Source organism: Meles meles, chromosome 7 (assembly GCF_922984935.1).
Source record: "Meles meles chromosome 7, mMelMel3.1 paternal haplotype, whole genome shotgun sequence".
Classification (NCBI taxonomy): Eukaryota; Metazoa; Chordata; class Mammalia; order Carnivora; family Mustelidae; genus Meles; species Meles meles.
Window position 1 is genome coordinate 135,941,781 of NC_060072.1, and position 23,747 is coordinate 135,965,527.

The 23,747-nt window shown below is 39.1% G+C and overlaps 1 protein-coding gene across 6 annotated transcripts in view; it reads right to left on the reverse strand.

Annotated features, from left to right (window-relative positions):
* The window catches only part of ABI1 (abl interactor 1), a 127,295-nt gene that overhangs the window by 71,716 nt on the left and 31,832 nt on the right, over positions 1 to 23,747 (reverse strand). For all 6 annotated transcript variants that reach the window (XM_046011182.1, XM_046011178.1, XM_046011181.1 and 3 more), the window contains exon 2: positions 5,908 to 6,075. In XM_046011182.1, coding sequence (XP_045867138.1) covers positions 5,908 to 6,075 — 168 coding nt within the window. The remainder of the gene's footprint in view (positions 1 to 5,907; positions 6,076 to 23,747) is intronic.

Genomic DNA, 23,747 nt, shown 5'->3' on the forward strand with positions numbered 1-23,747 from the left:
TTCTCTAGTGAACATAGAACATTCTCCAGAATAGATCACATCCTGGGTCCTAAATCAGGTCTCAAACCGGTATCAAAAGATTAGGATCATTCCCTGCATGTTTTCAGACCACAATGCTCTGAAGCTAGAACTCAATCACAAGAGGAAATTTGGAAAGAACCCAAATACATGAAGACTAAACAGCATCCTTCTAAAGAATGAATGGGTCAACCAGGAAATTAAAGAAGAATTGAAAAAATTCATGGAAACAAATGATAATGAAAACACAACGGTTCAAAATCTGTGGGACGCAGCAAAGGCAGTCCTGAGAGGAAAATATATAGCGGTAAAAGCCTTTCTCAAGAAACAAGAAAGGTCTCAAGTACACAACCTAACCCTACACCTAAAGGAGCTGGAGAAAGAACAAGAAAGAAACCCTAAACCCAGCAGGAGAAGAGAAATCATAAAGATCAGAGCAGAAATCAATGAAACAGAAACCAAAAAAAACAACAGAACAAATCAACAAAACTAGGAGCTAGTTCTTTGAAGGAATTAATAAGATTGATAAACCCCTGGCCAGACTCATCAAAAAGAAAAGAGAAAGGACCCAAATAAATAAAATCATGAATGAAAGAGGAGAGATCACAACTAACACCAAAGAAATACAGACAATTATAAGAACATACTATGAGCAACTCTACGCCAACAAATTGGACAATCTGGAAGAAATGGATGCATTCCTAGAGACATATAAACTACCACAACTGAACCAGGAAGAAATAGAAAACCTGAACAGACCCATAACCAGTAAGGAGATTGAAACAGTCATCAAAAATCTACAAACAAACAAAAGCCCAGGACCAGACGGCTTCCCAGGGGAATTCTACCAAACATTTAAAGAAGAACTAATTCCTATTCTCCTGAAACTGTTCCAAAAAATAGAAACGGAAGGAAAACTTCCAAACTCATTTTATGAGGCCAGCATCACCTTGATCCCAAAACCAGACAAGGATCCCACCAAAAAAGAGAACTACAGACCAATATCCTTGATGAACACAGAAGCAAAAATTCTCACCAAAATACTAGCCAATAGGATTCAACAGTACATTAAAAGGATTATTCACCACGACCAAGTGGGATTTATTCCAGGGCTGCAAGGTTGGTTCAACATCCGCAAATCAATCAATGTGATACAACACATTAATAAAAGAAAGAACAAGAACCATATGATACTCTCAATAGATGCTGAAAAAGCATTTGACAAAGTACAGCATCCCTTCCTGATCAAAACTCTTCAAAGTGTAGGGATAGAGGGCACATACCTCAATATTATCAAAGCCATCTATGAAAAACCCACCGCAAATATCATTCTCAATGCAGAAAAACTGAAAGCTTTTCCGCCAAGGTCAGGAACGCAGCAGGGATGTCCCTTATCACCACTGCTATTCAACATAGTACTAGAAGTCCTACCCTCAGCAATCAGACAACAAAAGGAAAATAAAGGCATCCAAATCGGCAAAGAAGAAGTCAAACTATCACTCTTCGCAGATGATATGATACTATAGGTGGAAAATCCAAAAGACTCCACTCCAAAACTGCTAGAACTTGTACAGGAATTTAGTAAAGTGTCAGGATATAAAATCAATGCACAGAAATCAGTTGCATTTCTCTACACCAACAACAACACAGAAGAAAGAGAAATTAAGGAGTCAATCCCATTTACAAGTGCACCCAAAACTGTAAGATACCTAGGAATAAACCTAACCAAAGAGGCTAAGAATCTATACGCAGAAAACTATAAAGTACTCATGAAAGAAATTGAGGAAGACATAAAGAAATGGAAAAATGTTCCATGCTCCTGGATTGGAAGAATAAATATTGTGAAAAAGTCTATGCTACCTAAAGCAATCTACACATTTAATGCAATCCCTATCAAAATACCATCCAATTTTTTCAAGGAAATGGAACAAATAATCCTAAAATTTATATGGAACTAGAAAAGACCTCGAATAGCCAAAGGAATATTGAAAAAGAATGCCAAAGCTGGTCATCATCAAGACAGCATGATACTGGCACAAAAACAGCCACACAGATCAATGGAACAGAATAGAGAGCCCAGAAATAGACCCTCAACTCTATGGTCAACTAATCTTCGACAAAGCAGGAAAGAATGTCCAATGGAAAAAAGACAGCCTCTTCAATAAATGGTGCTGGGAAAATTGGACAGCCACATGCAGAAAAATGAAATTGGACCACTTCCTTACACCACACAGGAAAATAGACTCAAAACGGATGAAGGACCTCAATGTGAGAAAGGAATCCATCAAAATCCTTGAGGAGAATGCAGGCAGCAACCTCTTCGACCTCAGCCGCAGCAACATCTTCCTAGGAACATCGCCAAAGGTAAGGGAAGCAAGGGCAAAAATGAACTATTGGGATTTCATCAAGATCAAAAGCTTTTGCACAGCAAAGGAAAACAGTTAACAAAACCAAAAGACAACTGACAGAATGGGAGAAGATATTTGCAAACGACATATCAGATAAAGGGCTAGTTTCCAAAATCTATAAGGAACTTAGCAAACTCAACACCCAAAGAACAAACAATCCAATCAAGAAATGGGCAGAGGACGGGGACGCCTGGGTGGCTCAGTGGGTTAAGCCGCTGCCTTCGGCTCAGGTCATGATCTCAGGGTCCTGGGATCGAGTCCCACATCGGGCTCTCTGCTCAGCAGGGAGCCTGCTTCTCTCTCTGCCTGCCTCTCTGTCTACTTGTGATCTCTCTCTCTCTCTCTCTGTCAAATAAATAAATAAATAAATCTAAAAAAAAAAATTAAAAAAAAAAAAAAGAAAAGAAATGGGCAGAGGACATGAACAGACGCTTCTGCAAAGAAGACATCCAGACTGCCAACAGACACATGAAAAAGTGCTCCACATCACTCGGCATCAGGGAAATACAAATCAAAACCACAATGAGGTATCACCTCATACCAGTCAGAATGGCTAAAATTAACAAGTCAGGAAATGACAGATGCCGGCGAGGATGCGGAGAAAGGGGAACCCTCCTACACTGTTGGTGGGAATGCAAGCTGGTGCAACCACTCTGGAAAACAGCATGGAGGTTCCTCAAAATGTTGAAAATAGAGCTACCCTATGACCCAGCAATTGCACTACTGGGTATTTACCCTAAAGATACAAACGTAGTGATCCAAAGGGGCACGTGCACCCAAATGTTTATAGCAGCAATGTCTACAATAGCCAAACTATGGAAAGAACCTAGATGTCCATCAACAGATGAATGGATAAAGAAGATGTGGTACATATACACAATGGAATACTATGCAGCCATCAAAAGAAATGAAATCTTGCCATTTGCGACGACGTGGATGGAACTAGAGGGTATCATGCTTAGTGAAATAAGTCAATCGGAGAAAGACAATTATCATATGATCTCCCTGATATGAGGATGTGGAGCTGCAACATGGGGGGTTAGGGGGATAGGAGAAGAATAAATGAAACAAGATGGGATTGGGAGGGAGATAAACCATAAGTGACTCTTAATGTCACAAATCAAACTGAGTGTTGCTGGGGGGAGAGGGGGAAGGGGATTATGGACATTGGGGAGGGTATGTGCTATGCTGAGTACTTGAAGTATGTAAACCTGGCGATTCACAGACCTGTACCCCTGGGGATAAAAATACATTATATGTTTACCAAAAAAATAAGAAATAAGTAATTTAAAAATAAAAATAAAATAAATAAAAGGTAACAAGTATCACTTCAACAGACTTTTCCATAGAGTGAAGAGGAGGGAATACTACTGTCCAACATATTTGTAAAGCCAGCATTACAGTGACACCAAAACCAGACAAAGACATTACAATAACTCTCAGGAGCACAGAAGCAAAAGTTCTTAACAAAATTTTAGCAAGTGAAGTCTGACAATCAATGAAATGGAGAACACATCATAGTCACATGGAGTTTATCCTTAGAAGGCAAGGCTAGTTTAACATTCAAAAAGGAAAAAAAAAAAAAGGCATTTCAACAGACACAGAAAAAGCATTTGACAAAATCCATCATCCACTCCTGGTAGGAACTCTCAGCAAACTGCACCTAGAAGGCAACCTCCTCAATCTCATAAAGCATATTTCTAAAAAACCTGTAATATACATAACAGTGATAAACTGTTTTCTTACTAAAATAAAAAGAACAATGTCCACTTTCACTGCTCCTATTCAACATTTTCTTGAAGCATCAAACTAGTGCAATAAGGCAAAGAAGAAAAAAAAAAAGGAACAGAAAGGAAAGAAAAGGAGGAAGGACCAGGGAGTGGGAAGAGAGCAGAGGAGAGGTGAGGTAAGAAGAGCAAGTGAAGAAGCAAAACTAAAATTGTATTTATATAATCCTCTATGTAGAAAATCCAATGAAACCTGTACAATAGCTACCATAACTATTAAGTGACTTTAACAAGGATACAAAATAAGTATATAAATATCAATTCGATTTCTCTACATGCAAGCAAAAAATGAACAACCAAGCTAAGGCTATAAAAAAAATACCATTTACAACAGCCTAAAAATATGATATACTTCGGAATAAATCTGACAAAAAATGAGCAACCCTTAAAATACTAAAACCTACGGAGCCACATGAAAAGATGCGACATCATTGATAATCGCCATGGAAATGTAAACTAAAACCCCAGTATTAGAATGGCTAAAACACTTAATTGAATAACTAAAACTAAAAGGACGGACCATATCAAGTGCTGGGGGGAGAAGTGAGGCAACTAAAATTTTCATATAGTGCCACGAGGAAGATGAAATGGTATAGTCATTTTAGAAAATAATTCAGGCATAGATTTAGTTATAAAGTTAAATAGACATCTACCACATACCCGATCTACCATTCCACTCAAGAGGTATTTAATTTACCCAAGAGAGATAAAAACATATGGCCATATAAAGACTTGTATACTAATGTTCACAGAAGTTTTATCTGTAATAGATAAAACCCCAAAATAATCCAGATGTTCAACATGTCAATGGATTTTTTTAAAAAATGTAGAAATGGAGTAGTACTCAGCAATAAAAAAGGAGTGAATATTTTTATACACAATAAATGGATTAATCTCAAAATAATTATGCTGAAAAGACAAAAAAACAGTATATAGCATATAGTTCTATTTATATAAAAATCTAGAAAATACAAACTAATGCATAGTGACAGAGAATCTGAGAACAGGGGATAGATAGAAAGGTAGGATAAGAAAGAAGGCTGGAAAAATTGGGGGATGAGGTATATTCATTATCTTGAATGTGATTATGGTCTCCGGGACAGTATGTGTATCAAAATATGTAAAATTGTATGCTTTAATTATGTGCAATTTATTTTACATCAAAAAAAAGGCTTTAACAGTAGGATAACTGGTAATGGTTATACAACAGTATGAATACATTTAATACCAATGAACTATACACTAAAAATCGGTTAAAATGATAAATTTCATGTTATGTATATTTTATCACAAAAACAAAAAAATTTTTTTTTTTTTTTTTTTTTTTTTTTTAGATTTTATTTTATTTATTTGACAGAGAGAGATCACAAGTAGGCAGAGAGGCAGGCAGAGAGAGAGGAGGAAGCAGGCTCCCCGTGGAGCAGAGAGCCCGATGCGGGGCTCGATCCCAGGACCCCGAGATCATGACCTGAGCTGAAGGCAGCGGCTTAATCCACTGAGCCACCCAGGCGCCCCAACAAAAAATTTTTTAAAAAAGGAAGAGTAGGTATACTGAACACAAAGCTGAACCTAAAATACTAAGTCACTAAGATGAGTAAAGAATCCATATTTCTAGGCATCTACTTCTTTGACTATGTGACTTCTATTCTGCCAGCTGCTTAAATGTGAATGTAAAGCCTTTCACAAGCTGTTACCTGTGAGATATGATTGATGGAAGACTCCATTCTCCGAAGCTGAGAGGCTTGGATATCCAGCAATTGGAGGACATTGTTAGCCAATGCATTTATCTGATAAGCAACACTAGCTAGGGATTGGGTTGTGTAGGCTTTGGTCTCTTCTAAAGCTTTTCTCTTGTCAGCAGCCTGAAAGTAAGAACAACAAAAAAAAACAACAACAATATTTACTTTTGTTAATGTTCATTAAACATATATTCTATAGAGAGGCAAAGTTACAATTATATTTTTTTAATGGAAAGACCGAATAAAATAAAAAAACTTATCAGGTAAGTCTGATGATAGTTTCAGGACACTGGTGAGGCCATAGCAGAAATCCTATCTGCCCGGTGGGACCCACTGTCTCTTGAGTGGCCAATCCACTGAGGTCCACCAAAGGAGCCACCAAGTGACTGTCATCAGAGGCATACATTACAGTTGGTTCTGAGTCACCTAAAGCCTCTCAAACCACCATTTATCACATTACATCTTTAGGACCTTATGCCAGTCCCAAGCTCCCAACCCACTGTTGAGACTTCAGCTAAACCACGCTGTAATACTGCTGCCTCAGCACCCACTTGGTATGGCTAAGAGGCCTACAGGGGCCTTCAATTGACACTACCTCCTCCCACAAGTGCAAGCCCTAGATAACAGCCCTCAAGGTCACAAGTAAATATAATCCGGTTATGATTCCCCAAAACCCCCTTGCGATAAAACAATCTCTCCAGTCTCTCAGCTCCTTCCCCTTTTGTGCCCCTTAGATAAAACCACCTTGGAGCTTATCAAAACCCTATTTATAGTTTTTTATTTGAACAGGCCAATCCAGAATTAGCCTGGAAAACCCAGAGCGCTGCACCTGAGGACCCTAATGAAAGCATGTACCCCAAGTCCTGCTGCTCACTGCCTGCCTACATCCTGCACTGAACTCCCCATGTCCCCTGGAGACATCATACTGTGTACCCCCAGGACCTGTGAATAATAAACTTCTGTACTCCACTTTCCCTTGCAGTCTTTTATTGAACCTTGGCTCACCATCCAGAGGTTCTACTTAACAAATGTTAACAAAAAATCCCAACACCTACCAACAATGACATAGATTAAATCCATTCCATCTTATATTCCTGTTTACATTAATCGACATCAGAACTCCAACCTCCCTGTTATTCATTATAACCACATCTCTGATCTCCACAAAAACTACTGTGAAATTTATAAAGCTAACCTTTACCACCCATTCTTCCCAAAGTCCTGCACATAACTCAGAATTCAGGTGGTGAGAAAAGTTCAGAGCAAAGTTCAAAGCAAAGCTCAGAACAAAGTTAAAAAAAAGTGATAAACTCTATGTAGGGGGATCACAAATAAAGGGTAAATATCATTAATATATGATCTAAAAATCAAAAAGACCAAGAATCAATAAAGAATAAAGAGATCTAACAGTTCACAAAAAAGGCAATACAATCATTTTTAACCTTTTGAAAAGATATTCAACCTGATTCACTTCAAAAAAAAGAAATGCAGGGGCACCTGTGTGGCTCAGTTGGTTAAGCATCTGCCTCCGGCTCAGGCCATGATCCCAGGGTCCTGGGATTGAGCCCCTCATCGGGCTCTCTGCTCAGCAGGGAGCCTGCTTCTCCCTCTCCCTCTGCCCCTCCCCCTGCTTGTGGTCTCTCTCTCTCTCTCTCTCTCTCTGTCAGATGAATAAAATCTGAAAGGAAGAAAGGAGGGAGGGAGGTAGGAAGAAAATAAAAGAAATGCAGGGGTGCCTGGGTGGCTCATTGGTTAAGCTGTCAACTCTTGATTTCTGCTTGATCTCGGGGTCCTGGGATCATTGGACTCTGCTCAGGGAAGAGTCAGCTTGAGGATTCTTTTCCTCTCTCTACCTCTACCCCCCACCACCACCACGTGCTTGCTTGCTTTTTCACAAATTAATAAATAAATAAATAAATAAAATCTTTTAAAAAAGAAAATACTCCCTGATACATTGCTGGTGATAACCAGCAAAATTACATACCAATTTATTTTCTGTCCCACTAATCTGATTTTAGGAATCTACCTCAAATAATCACTGGCAAAAATATATAATGCAGTTATTCATGATACCACTACTTAGGACAGTCAAAGACTGGAAACAACCCATCTAATCATCAATAGAGGACTGAATAAATTATGGGCTCTCTAAACAATGGAGTACTATACTGCTGCAATAAGGAATGTTATTATTACCACTACACTGTGATCTCCAGAATACTGCTAAGGTGGAAAACACAAGATGGGGGAAAAAAATGTTTCTGGAATGCTACCATTTAAGAAAAAGGGAAAGATATGAAAATATATGCTTATATTTTTTAATAAAGAAGAATAAACTTTTTATTTTTTTAAGACTTATTTATTTCAGAGGGAGATTGAGAGTGCATGAGGTAGGGAGACAAAGGAAAAGAGAAAGCAGATTCCCCGCTGTGCATGAAGCCCAAGAGAGGGCTCAATCCCAGGACCCTGAGTTCATGACCTGAGCGGAAAGCAAGAGTTGAACACAACTGACTGAGCCACCATGTGCCCCTAAACCATAACATTTTTTAAAATTTTTAAATTTAAATTTAAAAAAATTTTAAGAAAATAAGTACATTTAGGGGTGCCTGGGTGGCTCAGTCAGTTAAGTGTTTGCCTTCCGCTCAGGTCATGATCTCCAGGGTCCGGGGATGGAATCCTGCATCGGGATCCCTGCTTAGTGAGGAACCTGCTTCTCCTTCTCCCTCTGTAGCTCCCCCTGCTTGTGCTCTTTCTCTCTCTCTCACACACACACAAACACGCACTCTCTCTCCCTCAAATAAATAAATAACATAAAAAAATAATTACATTTAGGGGCACCCAGATGGCTCAGTCAATTAAGCATTCAGCTCAGGTCATGATCTCATGGCCCTGGTACCAAGCCCCACATCGAGCTCCCTGCTCAACAGGGAGTCTGCTTCTCTTTCTCCCTCAGTCCCTCCCCCTCACTTATGTGCTAATGGATAAATAAATTCTTTAAAAAAATAAAAACTAAAAAATAATTACATGTAAGATGAGGGGTTAAACAGGTTGGAGGGAGCATAGCTAACATTCTTTAAACATACCTTGTTTTATTATAGATTTGTTTTTAGAACTATGTAAATAATTTATACAATTATACAACAAAATTAAATTTTAAAAAATTACCCAAAATTAAATATAAAATTAATCAAATGGGCCTGCATATCCAATTAGTGGCTTAACCAAAGGGGAAATAAATATTTTATTTTTTTTTTTTAAATTTTATTTATTTATTTGACAGAGAGAGATCACAAGTAGGCAGAGAGGCAAGCAGAGAGAGTGAGAGGGAAGCAGGCTCCCTGCCGAGCAGAGAGCCCGATGCGGTACTCGATCCCAGGACCCCGAGACCATGACCTGAGCCGAAGGCAGCGGCCTAAACCACTGAGCCACCCAGGCGCCCCCCAAAGGGGAAATAAAAAGGGACATCAAAGCATAGTAATTTGATTGTTCATTGTTTTTTTTTTTTTTTAGAGGGGGTCAGGGAGGGGCAGAGGAGAAATGGGGAGAGAAAATTAAGCAGGCTCCACACCCAGTGTGGAGCAATGAGGGGCTCATCTCAACACCCTGTGGTCATAACCTGAGCAAAAATCAAGGGCTAGACACTTACTGACTGAGCCACCCAGGTGCCTCTTGATTGTACATTCTTAATCGGATTTATCTTTAAGACAACGATAATTCAAAGAGGGGGAAAAACCCCTGAAACTATTTTTTTAAAGATTTTATTTACTTGACAGAGACAGTGAGGACAGAGACAGAGAACACAGCAGGAGGAATGGGAGAGGGAGAAGCAGGCCTCCCGCTGAGCAGGGAGCCCCATGCGGGGCTTGATCCCAGGACCTGGGATGGTGACCCGAGCCAAAGGCAGACGTCCAATGACTAAGCCACCCCAAATTATCCTTTTCTTCAATGACTTGTCTTGGCACTTATTCAACAATCAATTGACTGCAGAGATGTGGGTCCTTTCAGGGCTCTTTTTTGGGTTCCATTGTTAAACGGATGATCCTCATCTAGTGCTATACTGAATTGATTAATGTAGATTTAATTAACACTTTTTTTTCTTTTTTAAGATTTTATTTGTTTATTCGACAGAGAGAGAGACAGTGAGAGAGGGAACACAAGCAGAGGAAGTGGGAGAGAGAGAAGCAAGCTTCCAGCCAAGCAGGCAGCCCAGTGCTGGGCTCGATCCCAGGACCCTGAGATCGTGACCTGAGCTGAAGGCAAGACGCTTAACCAACTGAGCCACCCAGGTGCCCCACTTTAGTAACTCTTGAAGACGGGTAGTTGAAGTCCCCCAGATTTTTCTTTTTCAAGATTGTTTTAGATATTTTTAAGTTTTTTTGCACTTTCATGTAATTTTAGAATCAGTTTGTCAACTTCCACAGAAGAGCCTGCTGAAAATTTGAGTGGAATTACACTGAATCTATAAATCAATTTGGAGAAAACTGCCATTTAACAATACTGCATCTTCCAGTTGTGAACACAATAACCCACTCCTATTATTTAGGTCTAAAGACCTAATTGCTGAGAGAATTTAAAGTTTTTGTGTACTGGGGCGCCTGGGTTGCTCAGTGGGTTAAAGCCTCTGTCTTCGGCTCAGGTCATAATCCCAGGGTCCTGGGATCGAGCCCCACATTGGGCTCTCTGCTCCGTGGAGAGCCTGCTTCCTTCTCTCTCTCTGACTGCCTCTCTGCCTACTTGTGATCTCTGTCAATTAAATAAAATCTTTAAAGTTTTTGTGTACCAACTGCAAACATTTTGTTAAATTTATCCCTATATATTTCATATTTTTGATGCTCTCATGAATGGTACTGTTTTTATCATTTCAATTGCCAACTGCAAGCTTATAGAAGTACAACTGATCTTTGAATGCTGACCTTGTAATCCTGCAACACTGCTATATTATTTGCTGCAGTTGTTTTTTTGTAGATTTCCTGGGCTATTACATACAGAGACAATCATTAAAGATGATTTTACTTCTTACTTTCCAATCTGTATACCTTCCACTTTTTATTGCTTTACGAAGTGGTTTTTTGTGCATCTGACTTTTATGAAGGTATATGCCCTTTATAAACCTAATGAAGTATTTCTATTCTTAGTATATTTACCAAATTAAGCAGATTTACTCTGGAGTGATACTTGGTTATTTTCAGTCATCCATTAAATTTCAGAGTTTCATCTGCCTTTTTGTTTTTAGTCTACCCGTTGCACTTTTCTTTCACAAGAGTAGGAAAGACTAGCTTTGCACTAAAATCTAGTCTCCCTTCCTCTAAAGCATAGAATTATACTTTATTTTCCAGCTTCCCTAATCACTTGGTCATAAACCTAAATATTGTCAATGGAATGATAGAGTTGAAATGGGTGCCACTTACAGGCCCAGACATAAAACCTCCCATGAATGTTCAAATGCAATTCTTGAAGTAAAATGTAGTACTACCAAAACAATAGGGTTACGTTAAACAGAAAATATTTTACACTTTCCATTTTTAATTTATATTTGAAACAACTAAAACTAAGTGAAATTTAAAAATTCACACTAGCCACATTTTAGAAAGTGCCCAATACCCACATGTGGATTGCAGCTACTTTACTGAAAACAGTTATTGTTATTTTCCTCTACAGGCCACTAAATTTAAAAGTAAAGTCTAAACAAGAATTGCTGCTGTTGTTTATTTCAGTCTGTAAGTTTAGTATCCAATAGTTAGTCTCCCTCCCTTTTTTTAATACTTTAACTGAATCACTACCAACAGCTTTAGTATGTTCCAAGGATCACACAAAATGGATTATAAACTAAAAGACAAATCGTCAGCATTTCTCCAAGGAGCTAAAACAGACATTGTTAATTATAGCAGTCTTCTCTGTAAAGTCTAAAAACTCCAGGAGTTGACATGTAATAGGAAACCCATTTGCCATCCCTGCCTTATGCCATTGATGAAATTTGCTTAAAATGGAAATAAACATGTTCAGCTTTAAAAGAAAAAGTTAATTATTTAAAAGAGCTAAACTCAAAATAAACAATGTAGCCAAGAACTAAACAGGAAATTCCTTAGATAACTGAATTTTATGAACAGCCCATACATAAAACTAGCTGTCGTCTTCTTTCCTCCTCTACCTGTGGAAAGCAAGCTTTACTGAGTCAGGATCTGCTAGCTGGAGCAAAGAACATTTTCTTTCTTCTTTTTTTTTTTTTTTTTGAAGATTTTTAATTTATTTATTTGAGAGAGTAGCTGAGTGAGAGACAGAGAATGAGCTTGGGGGGGGGGGGGTGAGACGCAGAGGGAGACAAGAGAAGCAGACTCCCTGCTGATTGGGAAGGCTGATGCAGGGCTTGATCCTAGGACTCTGGAATCACAATCAGAGCTGAAGGCAGATGCTTACCCGACTGAGCCACATGGCGCCCCAAGAATATTTCTATATAATATCTATACTTCTAAGTCCTTTTCTCGCCCTTCGAGGCGTCTACAAAGGCAGAGTGATCTTTATTTTTCCACTCCCTTAAGTGTAAATTACTAGCTATAAGCAATCTCTCTCATATCTAGACATTTACCTTTAACAATATTACCTTTCCCTCATTCTCTCAACCTTCATCTCTTACCAGAGCAATAATCTTTCTCCTTCTATCTTATGTAAATACCTGAATCCTAAAAGAGACAGAGAACATCCTTGTCATGACTATGCTTAAAAACTAATGCACTCTCTTTTTTTTAAGATTTATTTATTTGAGAGAAAGATTGCGCGCGCACCACGAGAGAGAGAGAGAGAGAGAGAGAGAGTGAGAGACAGACAAACAGACAGAGAGACAGAATGAGAATGAGCAGGGGTAGGGACAGAGGGAGAAGCAGACCCCTGCTGAACAGGGAGCTTGACTCAGGGCTCAATCCCAGAACTCTGAGATCACAACCTGAGCCAAAGGCAGACGCTTAGCCAGCTGAGCCACCAGATACCACAACTAATGCATTCTAAATGAAAACAAGTATTATATACTTTTTTAAATATTTGCCTGTTTTTTAATAAAAAAATACAGAAAGAGAAAAATTTAAATGAAAAATGAAAAAAAAATGTATCATGGTCCTATCATTCAAACAGAACAGGTTAACATGTTAGTGTATTTTCTTCCAAGTCTCTCCAGTATGTGTTTGTATGAAGAATGTAAAAACTGACATTATATCCTACAGTTAATGTCTTGCTTTTTTCATTAAATATACTATGAGCATTTCCTATGTGCTAATCTTCCTTAGCATCTTTTTCAAAAAACAATTTTCAATAGCTTCATGGTTATGGCAGTAACCTGTTTGTTGCCTACCACCTCATTTTAAATGCTCTAATATTAAGAACCTGATTTTAATGAGGGCATCAACGTATTGAGCCCTGTTAAAAAAAAAAATAAACAAATTCAAATCTAATTTCTTCTAAATGACCAAACAAGAGATGGCATTACTTAGCAGTTGTAGGCATTCAGAGGAAAACATGTACAGTTACTTATGAATAAATATTATCTACCTTTCCCCCGAATAGTAAAGTATATGCAAGTAGAAAGAATAATATGATAATCCCGTATACCTCTCTTTCAACTTCAGTAAATATCATATTTAGTTTTATAAATTCACATTTTAGGGGCCCCTGGATGGCTCATTCAGTTCAGCATCCAACTCTTGGTTTCAGCTCAGCTCATGATCTCAGGGTTGTGAAATCAAGCACTGCATCAGGTTCCACACTGGGGCATGGAGCTTGCTTAAGACTCTCTCTTTTCCCTTGGCCCTCTCTGCCTGCCCCAACCTTTTAAAAATTTTACATTTTACTTGGTTTTATAAGGCTGCAAAAATTTTAATTTTAATACCGGCTCCACACCCAACATGGGGCTTGAACTCAGCACTCTGAGATCAAGACTAACATGCTCCACTGACTAAGCCAGCCACATGCCCCTGCCTGCAAAATTTTATATCTGGAATACATTAAAAATTAATTTTCACTTATTTTTTAAATAAACTCGGGATGTTTTTCTTAGAAAGCATCCTGGAGTGCCTGTCTGGCTCAGTCAGTAGAGAGAGTGACTCTTGATCTCAGAGTCATGAGTTTGAGCCCTGTGTTGGGCATGGAGCCCACTTAAAATTAAAAAAAATAATAAATTAAAAAGGGGCACCTGACTGGCTTAGTCAGTGACACATACAACTCTTGTCCTCAGGGTGGTAAGTTCGCGTCCCACATTAGGTGTAGTGATTACTTAAAAATAATAAAAGATGGGGCACCTGGATGGCTCAGTGTGTTAAAGCCTCTGCCTTCGGCTCAGGTCATGATCCCAGGGTCCTGGGATCAAGCCCCACATCCAGCTGTCTGCTCCGCAGGGAGCCTGCTTCCTCTTCCCTCTCTCTCTCTCTCTCTGCCTGCCTCTCTGTCTACTTGTGATCTGTCTGTCAAATAAATAAATAAAATCTTTAAAAACTAAAAAAAATAAAAGATCTTTAATTTTTTTAAAAGTATCTTAAAAATTAAATACCCATTTTAATAGACAATTTTAGTCATAGGAAATAAATAGCAAAACATCAATACTGTCATTTTCATCTAGCTCTACCTTGAATCTGTTTTCCTCAAACAGTAGGCACTGTTGACTTATTAAAAGTGCTTATTTATGGGGCGCCTGGGTGGCTCAGTGGGTTAAAGCCTCTGCCTTCAGCTCAGGTCATGATCCCAGGGTCCTGGGATCGAGCCCCACATAGGGCTCTCTGCTCAGCAGGGAGCCTGCTTCCTCCTCTCTCTACCTCCCTGCCTCTCTGACTAGTTGTAATCTCTGTCTATCAAATAAATAAATAAAATCTTTTTAAAAAAAAAGTGCTTATTTATTCATTTTACAAGTTCAATAAAATTAATCATTTTCTTCCAACTCTTCATAATACCATTTCAGCTATACAATTAAGCTACAAATATCAACCTATAGGCTAACATTAAAAGTGCCATTCTAGGGGTACCTGGGTGGCTCAGTGGGTTAAAGCTTCTGCTCAGATCATGATCCCAGGGTCCTGGGTTCGAGCCCCGCATCAGGCTCTCTGATCGGCAGGGAGCCTGCTTCCCTTCCCCTCTCTCTGCCTACTTGTGATCTCTGTCTGTCAAATAAATAAATAAAATCTTAAAAAACAAAAAAAAAGTGTCATTCTAAGTTAGGGCCCTACTTTATTAAAAAGATGTCCTGTATGGAAAACGGAGCCCAGACCCAGAACATGCGCTATAACACTGGCTGGTATAACACTTCAAAAAAATAGTAGGACTTGAATTACAATATTCTCTTTCTCACTTTGAACCCTTCCTTAAAGTCTGCCAAGAGGGCTTAAAGATAGTTTGATTTCATTGAAAAACAGTAACTTCTCTCCACCCTAACTGCAAGTGGCTTAATGACCCTACTTAGGTAACAAATAGGGAGTCTCATGTGCTTTTAAAAAAAGTTTTCTGCTATCTTTCTTTTGTATCTTTACCTTTTCTCCCCCTTTATAGAAATGTCACATCATATCTTTTAGTAACATTTTTCTTTTTCTTTTAATAACTTTAAACTGACCTCTAATCCAAACCTCCCAGAAACTTTTTAAAAGTCAGTATTTTTCCCACAGAATATTTTAAAGTTTATATAAGGCTTTTCCAGTTACTTTATGGAAGCAATTTCATGATAATCCACTAAAAAACAACCTAAATCTACAAAAAAAAACTCTATTTCAGTGACTCTAACAAACCAGCTACAGTTAGATGCACCACTTTTATGTAACACTAAGAAAAAACCTGCCAATTGTGTCAGAATGCTTTCTTACGAAGAATTACCTTATAATTACAGGACACTTTTTCAAACTTATCTAGATGGTCACTTTATGTCAGTGTTAATCATAAAGTAATAAAATCTGCTAGAAAATTCATATTCAAAGTTATCCAAATTCCAGAAACAAACAAACAAAAAAACGCTATTTTAAGGGGGGAGAGAGGCAGAGGGGAGAAGGAGAGTTTTTGGTTTTGTTTTTTGTTTTTTTAAGATTTTATTTATTTATTTGACAGACAGAGATCACAAGTAGGCAGAGAGGCAGGCAGAGAGAGAGGGAGAAGCAGGCTCCCCGCTGAGCAGAGAGCCCGATGCGGGGCTCGATCCCAGGATCCTGGGATCATGACCCGAGCCGAAGGCAGAGGCTTTAACCCACTGAGCCACCCAGGTGCCCCTTGTTTTTTTTTTTTGTTTGTTTTGTTTTTTAAGATTTTATTTATTTGAGAGTGCGAGAGGGTGTACAAGCAGGTGAGGGGAAGAAGCAGCAGCAAATTCCCACTGCGCGCAGAGCACAACACAGGGCTCAATCCCAAGACCTCAAGATCATGACCTGAGTTAAAATCAAGAGTCAGATGTTTAACCAACTAAGCCACCCAGGCGTCTCCCCAAAAAAACTCTGTATCATTTGTATGATTCAAAATCTACCCAAAGATTTTTCAAAACTATTGTCATATCTACCTAGCTTCCTTAAAACTAAAATAACCTTTACCCTTCAACCCTGACTTTTTTTTATTTTTTTTTTAAAATATTTTATTTATTTAGTTGACAGAGAGAGAGATCACAAGTAGGCAGAGAGGCAGGCAGAGAGAGAGGGAGAAACAGGCTTCCCACTGAGCAGAGAGCCCGATGCGGGGCTCGATCCCAGGACCCTGAGATCATGACCCGAGCCGAAGGCAGAGGCTTTAACCCACTGAGCCACCCAGGCGCCCCCTGACATTTTTTTTAATGTTCAAAACATAGATATTATCTTAAAAGTCCAAACCGGGGCACCTGGGTGGCTCAGTGGGCTAAAGCCTCTGCCTTCGGCTCGGGTCATGATCTCAGGGTCCTGGGATCGAGTCCTGCATCAACCTCTTTGCTCAACAGGGAGCCTGCTTCCTCCTCTCTCTCTCTGCCTGCCTCTCTGCCTACTTGTGATCTCTGTCTGTCAAATAAATAAATAAATAAAATCTTAAAAAAAAAAATCCAAGGGGCGCCTGGGTGGCTCAGTGGTTTAAGCTGCTGCCTTCAGCTCAGGTCATGATCTCAGAGTCCTGGGATCGAGTCCCACATCGGGCTCTCTGCTCAGCAGGGAGCCTGCTTCCCTCTCACTCTCTCTGTCTGCCTCTCTGCCTACTTATGATCTCTCTCTGTCAAAAAAAAAATCCAAACCAACTGGGGCACTTGGTTTGGCATCCAACTCTCGGTTTTGACTCAGGACATGGTCTCAGGTTATTGGGCTCTACCCTGGGAGTCTGCTTGAGATTCTCTCTGTCCCTCTGTCCCTCCCCGCTGAGAGTTCATGAACTCTTTCTCAAATAAATCAATCTTTTTTATAATTATATAAATAATAATAATAATAAAAACCAAACCAGCTGTCTTTCAGAAAGTCCTATAAACTGAATTTGTCTGATTATTTCCTTATGACTAGATTCTGATTAAATAAAGTGGCAGGAATACTATTAAGTGGTGCTGTGAACTTTCCACTGCAGGTGACACAGTATCTTCTAAGGTGAAGGCTCTATCATTATTTCCAGAATTTTCTTCCAAGCTGCTGACACCAATTCTGTACATTTTGATGCTAATGCTAACTTAATCTTACCAGAAGGTGTCACCTCCCAAAACTGTCTTAAGGCCAAACTCAGGACTCTATTCTTTCTTCAAATGGTCCATAAATGATCTGTTAACAGATCATTTAACAGGTTGCAATAACCAAGTTAAACCCCCAGCAAAAAATAACCAAGTTCACACAAGTACGAGGACTACTCCTTTGGCTGACAGCTTTTTAATTGTAAAATGCATCCCAATTTCAGAAATGTTAAAATGAAGGGGTGAGGATGAAGTTTCTTAGAATTGATTATATATACAGTATATAAGGAACCCTTCTTGGTCTAGGGGCCCTGTATTTGTTTTTTTCCTCTTAAAGATTTTATTCATTCATTTGAGGGAGAGAGCACCAGCAGGGTAAAGGGGCAGAGGGAGAAGGAGAAGCAGATTCCCCGCTGAGCAAGGAGCCTTCAAGGGCCCTTTAAAAAAAAAAAAAAAGTTAATGCTAATAGGAAGAATTTAAAATCTCAAGTTTTAACACCTATAACAGGAAGAGTTTTATATACCATAAAGTACACAAAACATCTACTTTGCTGAAGGCCAACCTAAGGTTTGGTTGGTTGGAGACCTGAGAAACTTTCCTGGAGGAATCCATAATCATTTTGTGTAGAGGAACAGAGGATGAAGGGAGGAAAAGAGCACACAGGCCAAATGCTGGTTCATACTGACAAATAAACCTATTAAGCATGGAGTCATGAGGATTAGGGTATGCATATACTCAATACCCAGCTAGCACTGAAAGGATATAATTTTCTCCAACACAATTCCCATTTCAAAAAAAGTGAAAAATAAAAAGAAATCCTACCAGGTTATGGCAAATATCCAGCAAAAAGAACAAACTGTTTGCATAACAATTCAGGTTGAAACCTAGTTATTGTAAGCTTTAGAACAGCTCCTCCTACCATCTCCCACTTAAGCAACTGTGAACAGGCCAATGAGCTTCCAGCAAAATCTAGCTTCCAGCAAGAGTCTCACTCCCCTTGCTTATGCTCTGTCAAATAAATAAAATCTTAAAAAAAAAAAAGACATTTAAAAAACAGGCTTAATGGAAGAACTGTAAGAACCCAGTTTTCAAAAGAGCAACTACTTTTTTTTAAAGATTTTATTTATTTGAGGGGCGCCTGGGTGGCTCAGTGGGTTAAGCCGCTGCCTTCGGCTCAGGTCATGATCTCAGGGGTCCTGGGATCGAGTCCCACATCGGGCTCTCTGCTCGGCAGGGAGCCTGCTTCCCCCTCTCTCTCTCTCTCTGCCTGCCTCTCTGCCTACTTGTGATCTCTCTCTCCCGCTGTCAAATAAACATATAAATAAAATCTTAAAAAAAAAAAAAGATTTTATTTATTTGAGAGAGAGAGTGAGCACAAGAGAGCACAAGCAGGGGAGAGAGAGAAGGAGGCTCCACGGAGAAGAGCTAGATTTTAGGACCTTGGGATCATGACCCAAACTGAAGTAGCAGCTTAACCAACTGAGCCACCCAGATACCCCAAGAGGAACTACATTTAAACACAAAATTAGTTACACACTTAAGTACTATTAACAGAATATATTCCATGCTTAGGTCCAAGACACTAGCTTCCTCCCATTAACTCCATGTTAACTAATTATATTCTCATATGATCTGCTTTCTTCTTAAAAGAATTACACTGAGAGGGGTGGTGAGTGGGGGGAGGGTTTAAAAAGGTGACAGGGATTAAGAAGTACACTTGTTTTTCTAGGAGTTTCTTTTTCTTTTTTTCGTTTATTTTAGAGAAATATCGCGTGCATGAGGGGAGAGAGAGGCAGAGAGGGCGGGAAAGGGAAAAGGAGAGAATTTCAGGCCAACTCGGCAATAAACATGGAACCCGACACAGGGCTCAATCCCACCACCCTGAGATCACCACCTGAGCCAAAACCATGGGTAGAATGCTCAATTGACTAAGCCACTGAGGTGCCCCAGGAAATGCACTTGTGATGAGCACCAGCTGTTATATGGAAGTGTTGAATCACTATACCATATGCCTGAAACTAATATTATACTGTATGTTAATTAACTGGAATTAAAACAGAACCTTAAAAAAGAATTCAGTTGAAAGAGCCATTGTGATCAAGAGTGTATGTTGGCCAAGCACTTTCACATACTGCTGGAGGGTCCAACTGGACAACATGTATAACAATTCTTTAAAATGCATATATTCTTCACTTTTAGGAATTTGCCCCCAAAAAATAAAAGTTCAAGTACAAAAAACAAACAAAACCAAACCAAAAAAACAAAAACAAAAACAAAAACAGAACACTGTATGTTTATGGATGTCCAAGCACCTCTGTTTATAATCACAGGGAAAAAAGAAAAAGAGAAATAATCTAAATGACCAATGACAGGTGATTAAAAAAAATTCCTATACTGAATGCTATGTAGTCAATAAAACTGACAGATATTTACCAACAAGTAAAGTGTGTTAAGCCAGGGTTCAAACTGGGAAGCAGAGCCACTAAGACTAAAAGAATTAATTACAGAATTTTACCTTACACAATTACAGAAATAGCTGGGAAAGCTGAGATAGTCCATAACGGAAGCAAAAGGATCAGAAAGTCATCCATCAATTTGAGAAACAAAACGCACCCAGCTGGAGAATGGGACTGCAAAGGAAATGCTCCTGAGGAGATCTGGGAAGCCATGTTTCTGCAGGTCTCTTAATCAGCTGAGGGGCCTGATACCATTGTTGACCAAATGTCAACAACCAGGAAAAAGAGCTACATGCAGAGCAAAGGAGACCAAAGGAGACTAAAGTCAAGCTGGAACCCACCAACACCTCTGTGCCTCTTACTACATCTAACCACAAAAACCTTTAGAGGTTAATGAATGTTGTTCACACAAATTCTCTTTTAGCCAATTTTAACCCACAACCATACAGGAAAGGAACCCTACTACAGAACTATAAGATACATAGTTTCTATTTAAATAAACTGAAAGAATATAAATCACCACAGTACCCTCTGTCAATACGGTGTATGTACAAACCTCTTTCATCGTATTTAACTTCTGAAGAAAGATAATAGCAAAAACATGCTTTAGTCTAACATGATACACTCATCCTCTAACAACTAAAATGATTCTATCTCCCCAGAAGAGAATACAAAATCTACTTTCTCTTTAAGTAATGTTCATTTCTTTTCTAGCTGGCTGAGTTGTACTTCCCCTTTGATATCCTTAAATACTGAAATATTAAGTTAACCCACTATTAACACACCTAAAGCTAAATATAAGAGAGGTGGGGAGAGAGGAGAAAAAGAATTGCTTAATAAACACACAAAGCTTAAGGTACAGAACAAATACTCATAAATACTAGAGTTTTCATTCTGTAACTGGTCATGAGGTCATAGCTGGTATTTATAATGTTCTTCCACTATCTATCACGTATTCCATTTGCCTTCAGCAATCATCTCATCTGGTTGTTATTCCTTGCCTGGTGTGCTAACTCAAACCACTGCCATCAGCAGCCCTGCCTGTATTCAGTTGTTTTAGTAATAGTATAGTATTAAAATTAGTATAATATTAGCATATTATATCACAGTTATACACACACACACACACACACACAAACACACACATTAGTAGACAGACATCCCTGGATAATGAGATATGGGTGATTTTTAATATTCTTTATATTTTTTTCTGTTTTCGATTTTTCAATGATCATCGTTTCAATGAGATTATTTTTACTAAGAAAATTCTGTTTATATACTCTTAATGGAAAAAAAAAACAACATATATCTTTATATATAGTGTGACCTAATTTTGTTTGGTATAATTAAATACCTATGCAAACTGACCAGATATGGAGAGGAGATACACCAGCATTACTTATGATCACATCAGGATTATATGTAACAATTTGTTTTCATCTTCATTCTTCTGTGGAATTTCCATATGTTCTACAATCACCATGTAACATTTTTACAGTAACCAGCTTGCAAGCACCAGGAAACTAAAAATAAGGCTAGTAATACCTCACTACCATCCCATCAAACAGAAAAGGGAAAAGAGCAAGAACTTGAATCTTTGATAATACAAAGCTAAAGAATTAGCCAACCCTGGGATAACCCAACTTTGGAATTTCTTTTCAAATAAAATAATATATGTTCATATTATTGAAGCCTCGGTTCTTTTTTATTAACTACAGCCAAATGCATCCTTAATAATTTTTATGTAGGAGGGGGCAGAGTACATTTCGAAAAAAGGGTTTTGGTTAAACTTGAAAGTAACAACTTACACTAATTCTTGTCATACATACAAAAAAAATCTATTAGGGTAACTCCCAAATTATCAAGGCCATTTTCTAAACTAGTCTACTAATTTACAGCTGATTGTGTTACTCATTCAAATCTTTTCTGAGGGGCTCCTCAGTGGTGTAGTAGGTTGAGCATCTGACTCTTGGTTTCGCCTCAGGTCATGATCTCAGCACAGACTTCGCTTGAGAGTCTCACTGCCTCCATCTCCAGCCCTCCCCTTCTCTTTCTCTCTCAAATAAATAAATCTTTTTTTTTTTTTTTAAATGTTACCTGAGGACACCTGAGTGGCTCAGTCGGTTAAACATCTGTCTTCATATGGTCTCACTTATTTGTGGAGCATAACAAAGAACATGGAGGACATGGGGATATGGAGAGGAGAGGGAGTTGAGGGAAACTGGAAGGGGAGATGAACCATGAGAGACTATGGACTCTGAAAAACCAGAGGGTTTTGAAGGGTGGGGGGGGGGTGGGTGGTTGAGGAACTAGGTAGTGGGTAATAGGGAGGGCACGTACTGCATGGAGCACTGGGTGTGGTGCAAAAACAATGAACACTGTTACGCTGAAAATAATCAAATAAAAAAAAAACAAAAAAAATCTGTCTTCAGCACAGGTCATGATCCCAGTGTCCTGAGATGGAGACCCACAGCGGGCTCCCTGCTCAGCGGAGAATCTGCTTCTCCCTCTCCCTCTGCTGCTCCCCCCTGCTTATGTGTGCACTTGCGCGCTCTGTCAAATAAATAAATGAAATCTTTAAGTATTATCTGAGAGGGCGCCTGGGTGGCTCAGTGGGTTAAGCCGCTGCCTTCGGCTCAGGTCATGATCTCAGGGTCCTGGGATCTAGCCCCACATCGGGCTCTCTGCTCGGCAGGGAACCTGCTTCCCTCTCTCTCTCTCTGCCTGCGTCTCTGCCTACTTGTGATCTCTCTCTCTCACTGTCAAATAAATAAATAAAAAATCTTTAAAAAAAAAAAAGTATTATCTGAGAAATCAGTCTAGTGTACCCTTCACACAAAGCAATTATATTTTAATCTGTATTAGTCTCCTGAGGCTGCCATAACAAAATGTTGAATGGCTTCAACAACACATATTTATTTTCTAACGGTTTTAGAGGATGAAAAATCCAAGATCAGCATTCTGTTTCTGGTGAGGGCTCGATTCCTGACTTGCAGAGGTCTACCTTTTCAAAATGTTCTCACATGATGGAGATTGATCTCTGATGTCTTTCCTCTATTACAAGGACGCCAGTTCTATCAGAGCCACACCCTATACCTCATTTAACTTCAATCACCTCCTTAAAGGCGCTATCTCCAACACAGTCACAAGGAGGGATTAGAGCTTCGACATAACAAATTTGAGGCAAGGGAACATAATCCAAAGCCTCAAACATTAGGAAATACAGACTTCTTACTAACACCCAAAATATACTCTTGATAGTAGTACTTTTAATGGCTATATATCTAGTTTCCAAAGCACTTTCACACAGTAAACTAAGCAGACACCTGGTTTCACAGATCAGGGCACTATATAAAGCTCAGAGATATTAATTTTACTCTAACTAGTAAACAGAGGAGTAAGGACTAGAACCCAGGTCTGCATCTTCATCCAGTGGTCTTTACACAGCTCTTACTCTTGTCACATGCACTTAAAGGACCAAAATTTTATTTCCCCTAACATTCTGAACAACAGAAGCAACTTGGGGATCAGAAAGAAGGGCAAAGGGGCGCCTGGGTGGCTCAGTGGTTTAAGCCACTGCCTTCAGCTCAGGTCATGATCTCAGGGTCCTGGGATCGAGTCCCGCATCGGGCTCTCTGCTCGGCAGGGAGCCTGCTTCCCTCTCACTCTCTCTGCCTGCCTCTCTGCTTACTTGTGATCTCTCTCTGTCAAATAAATAAAT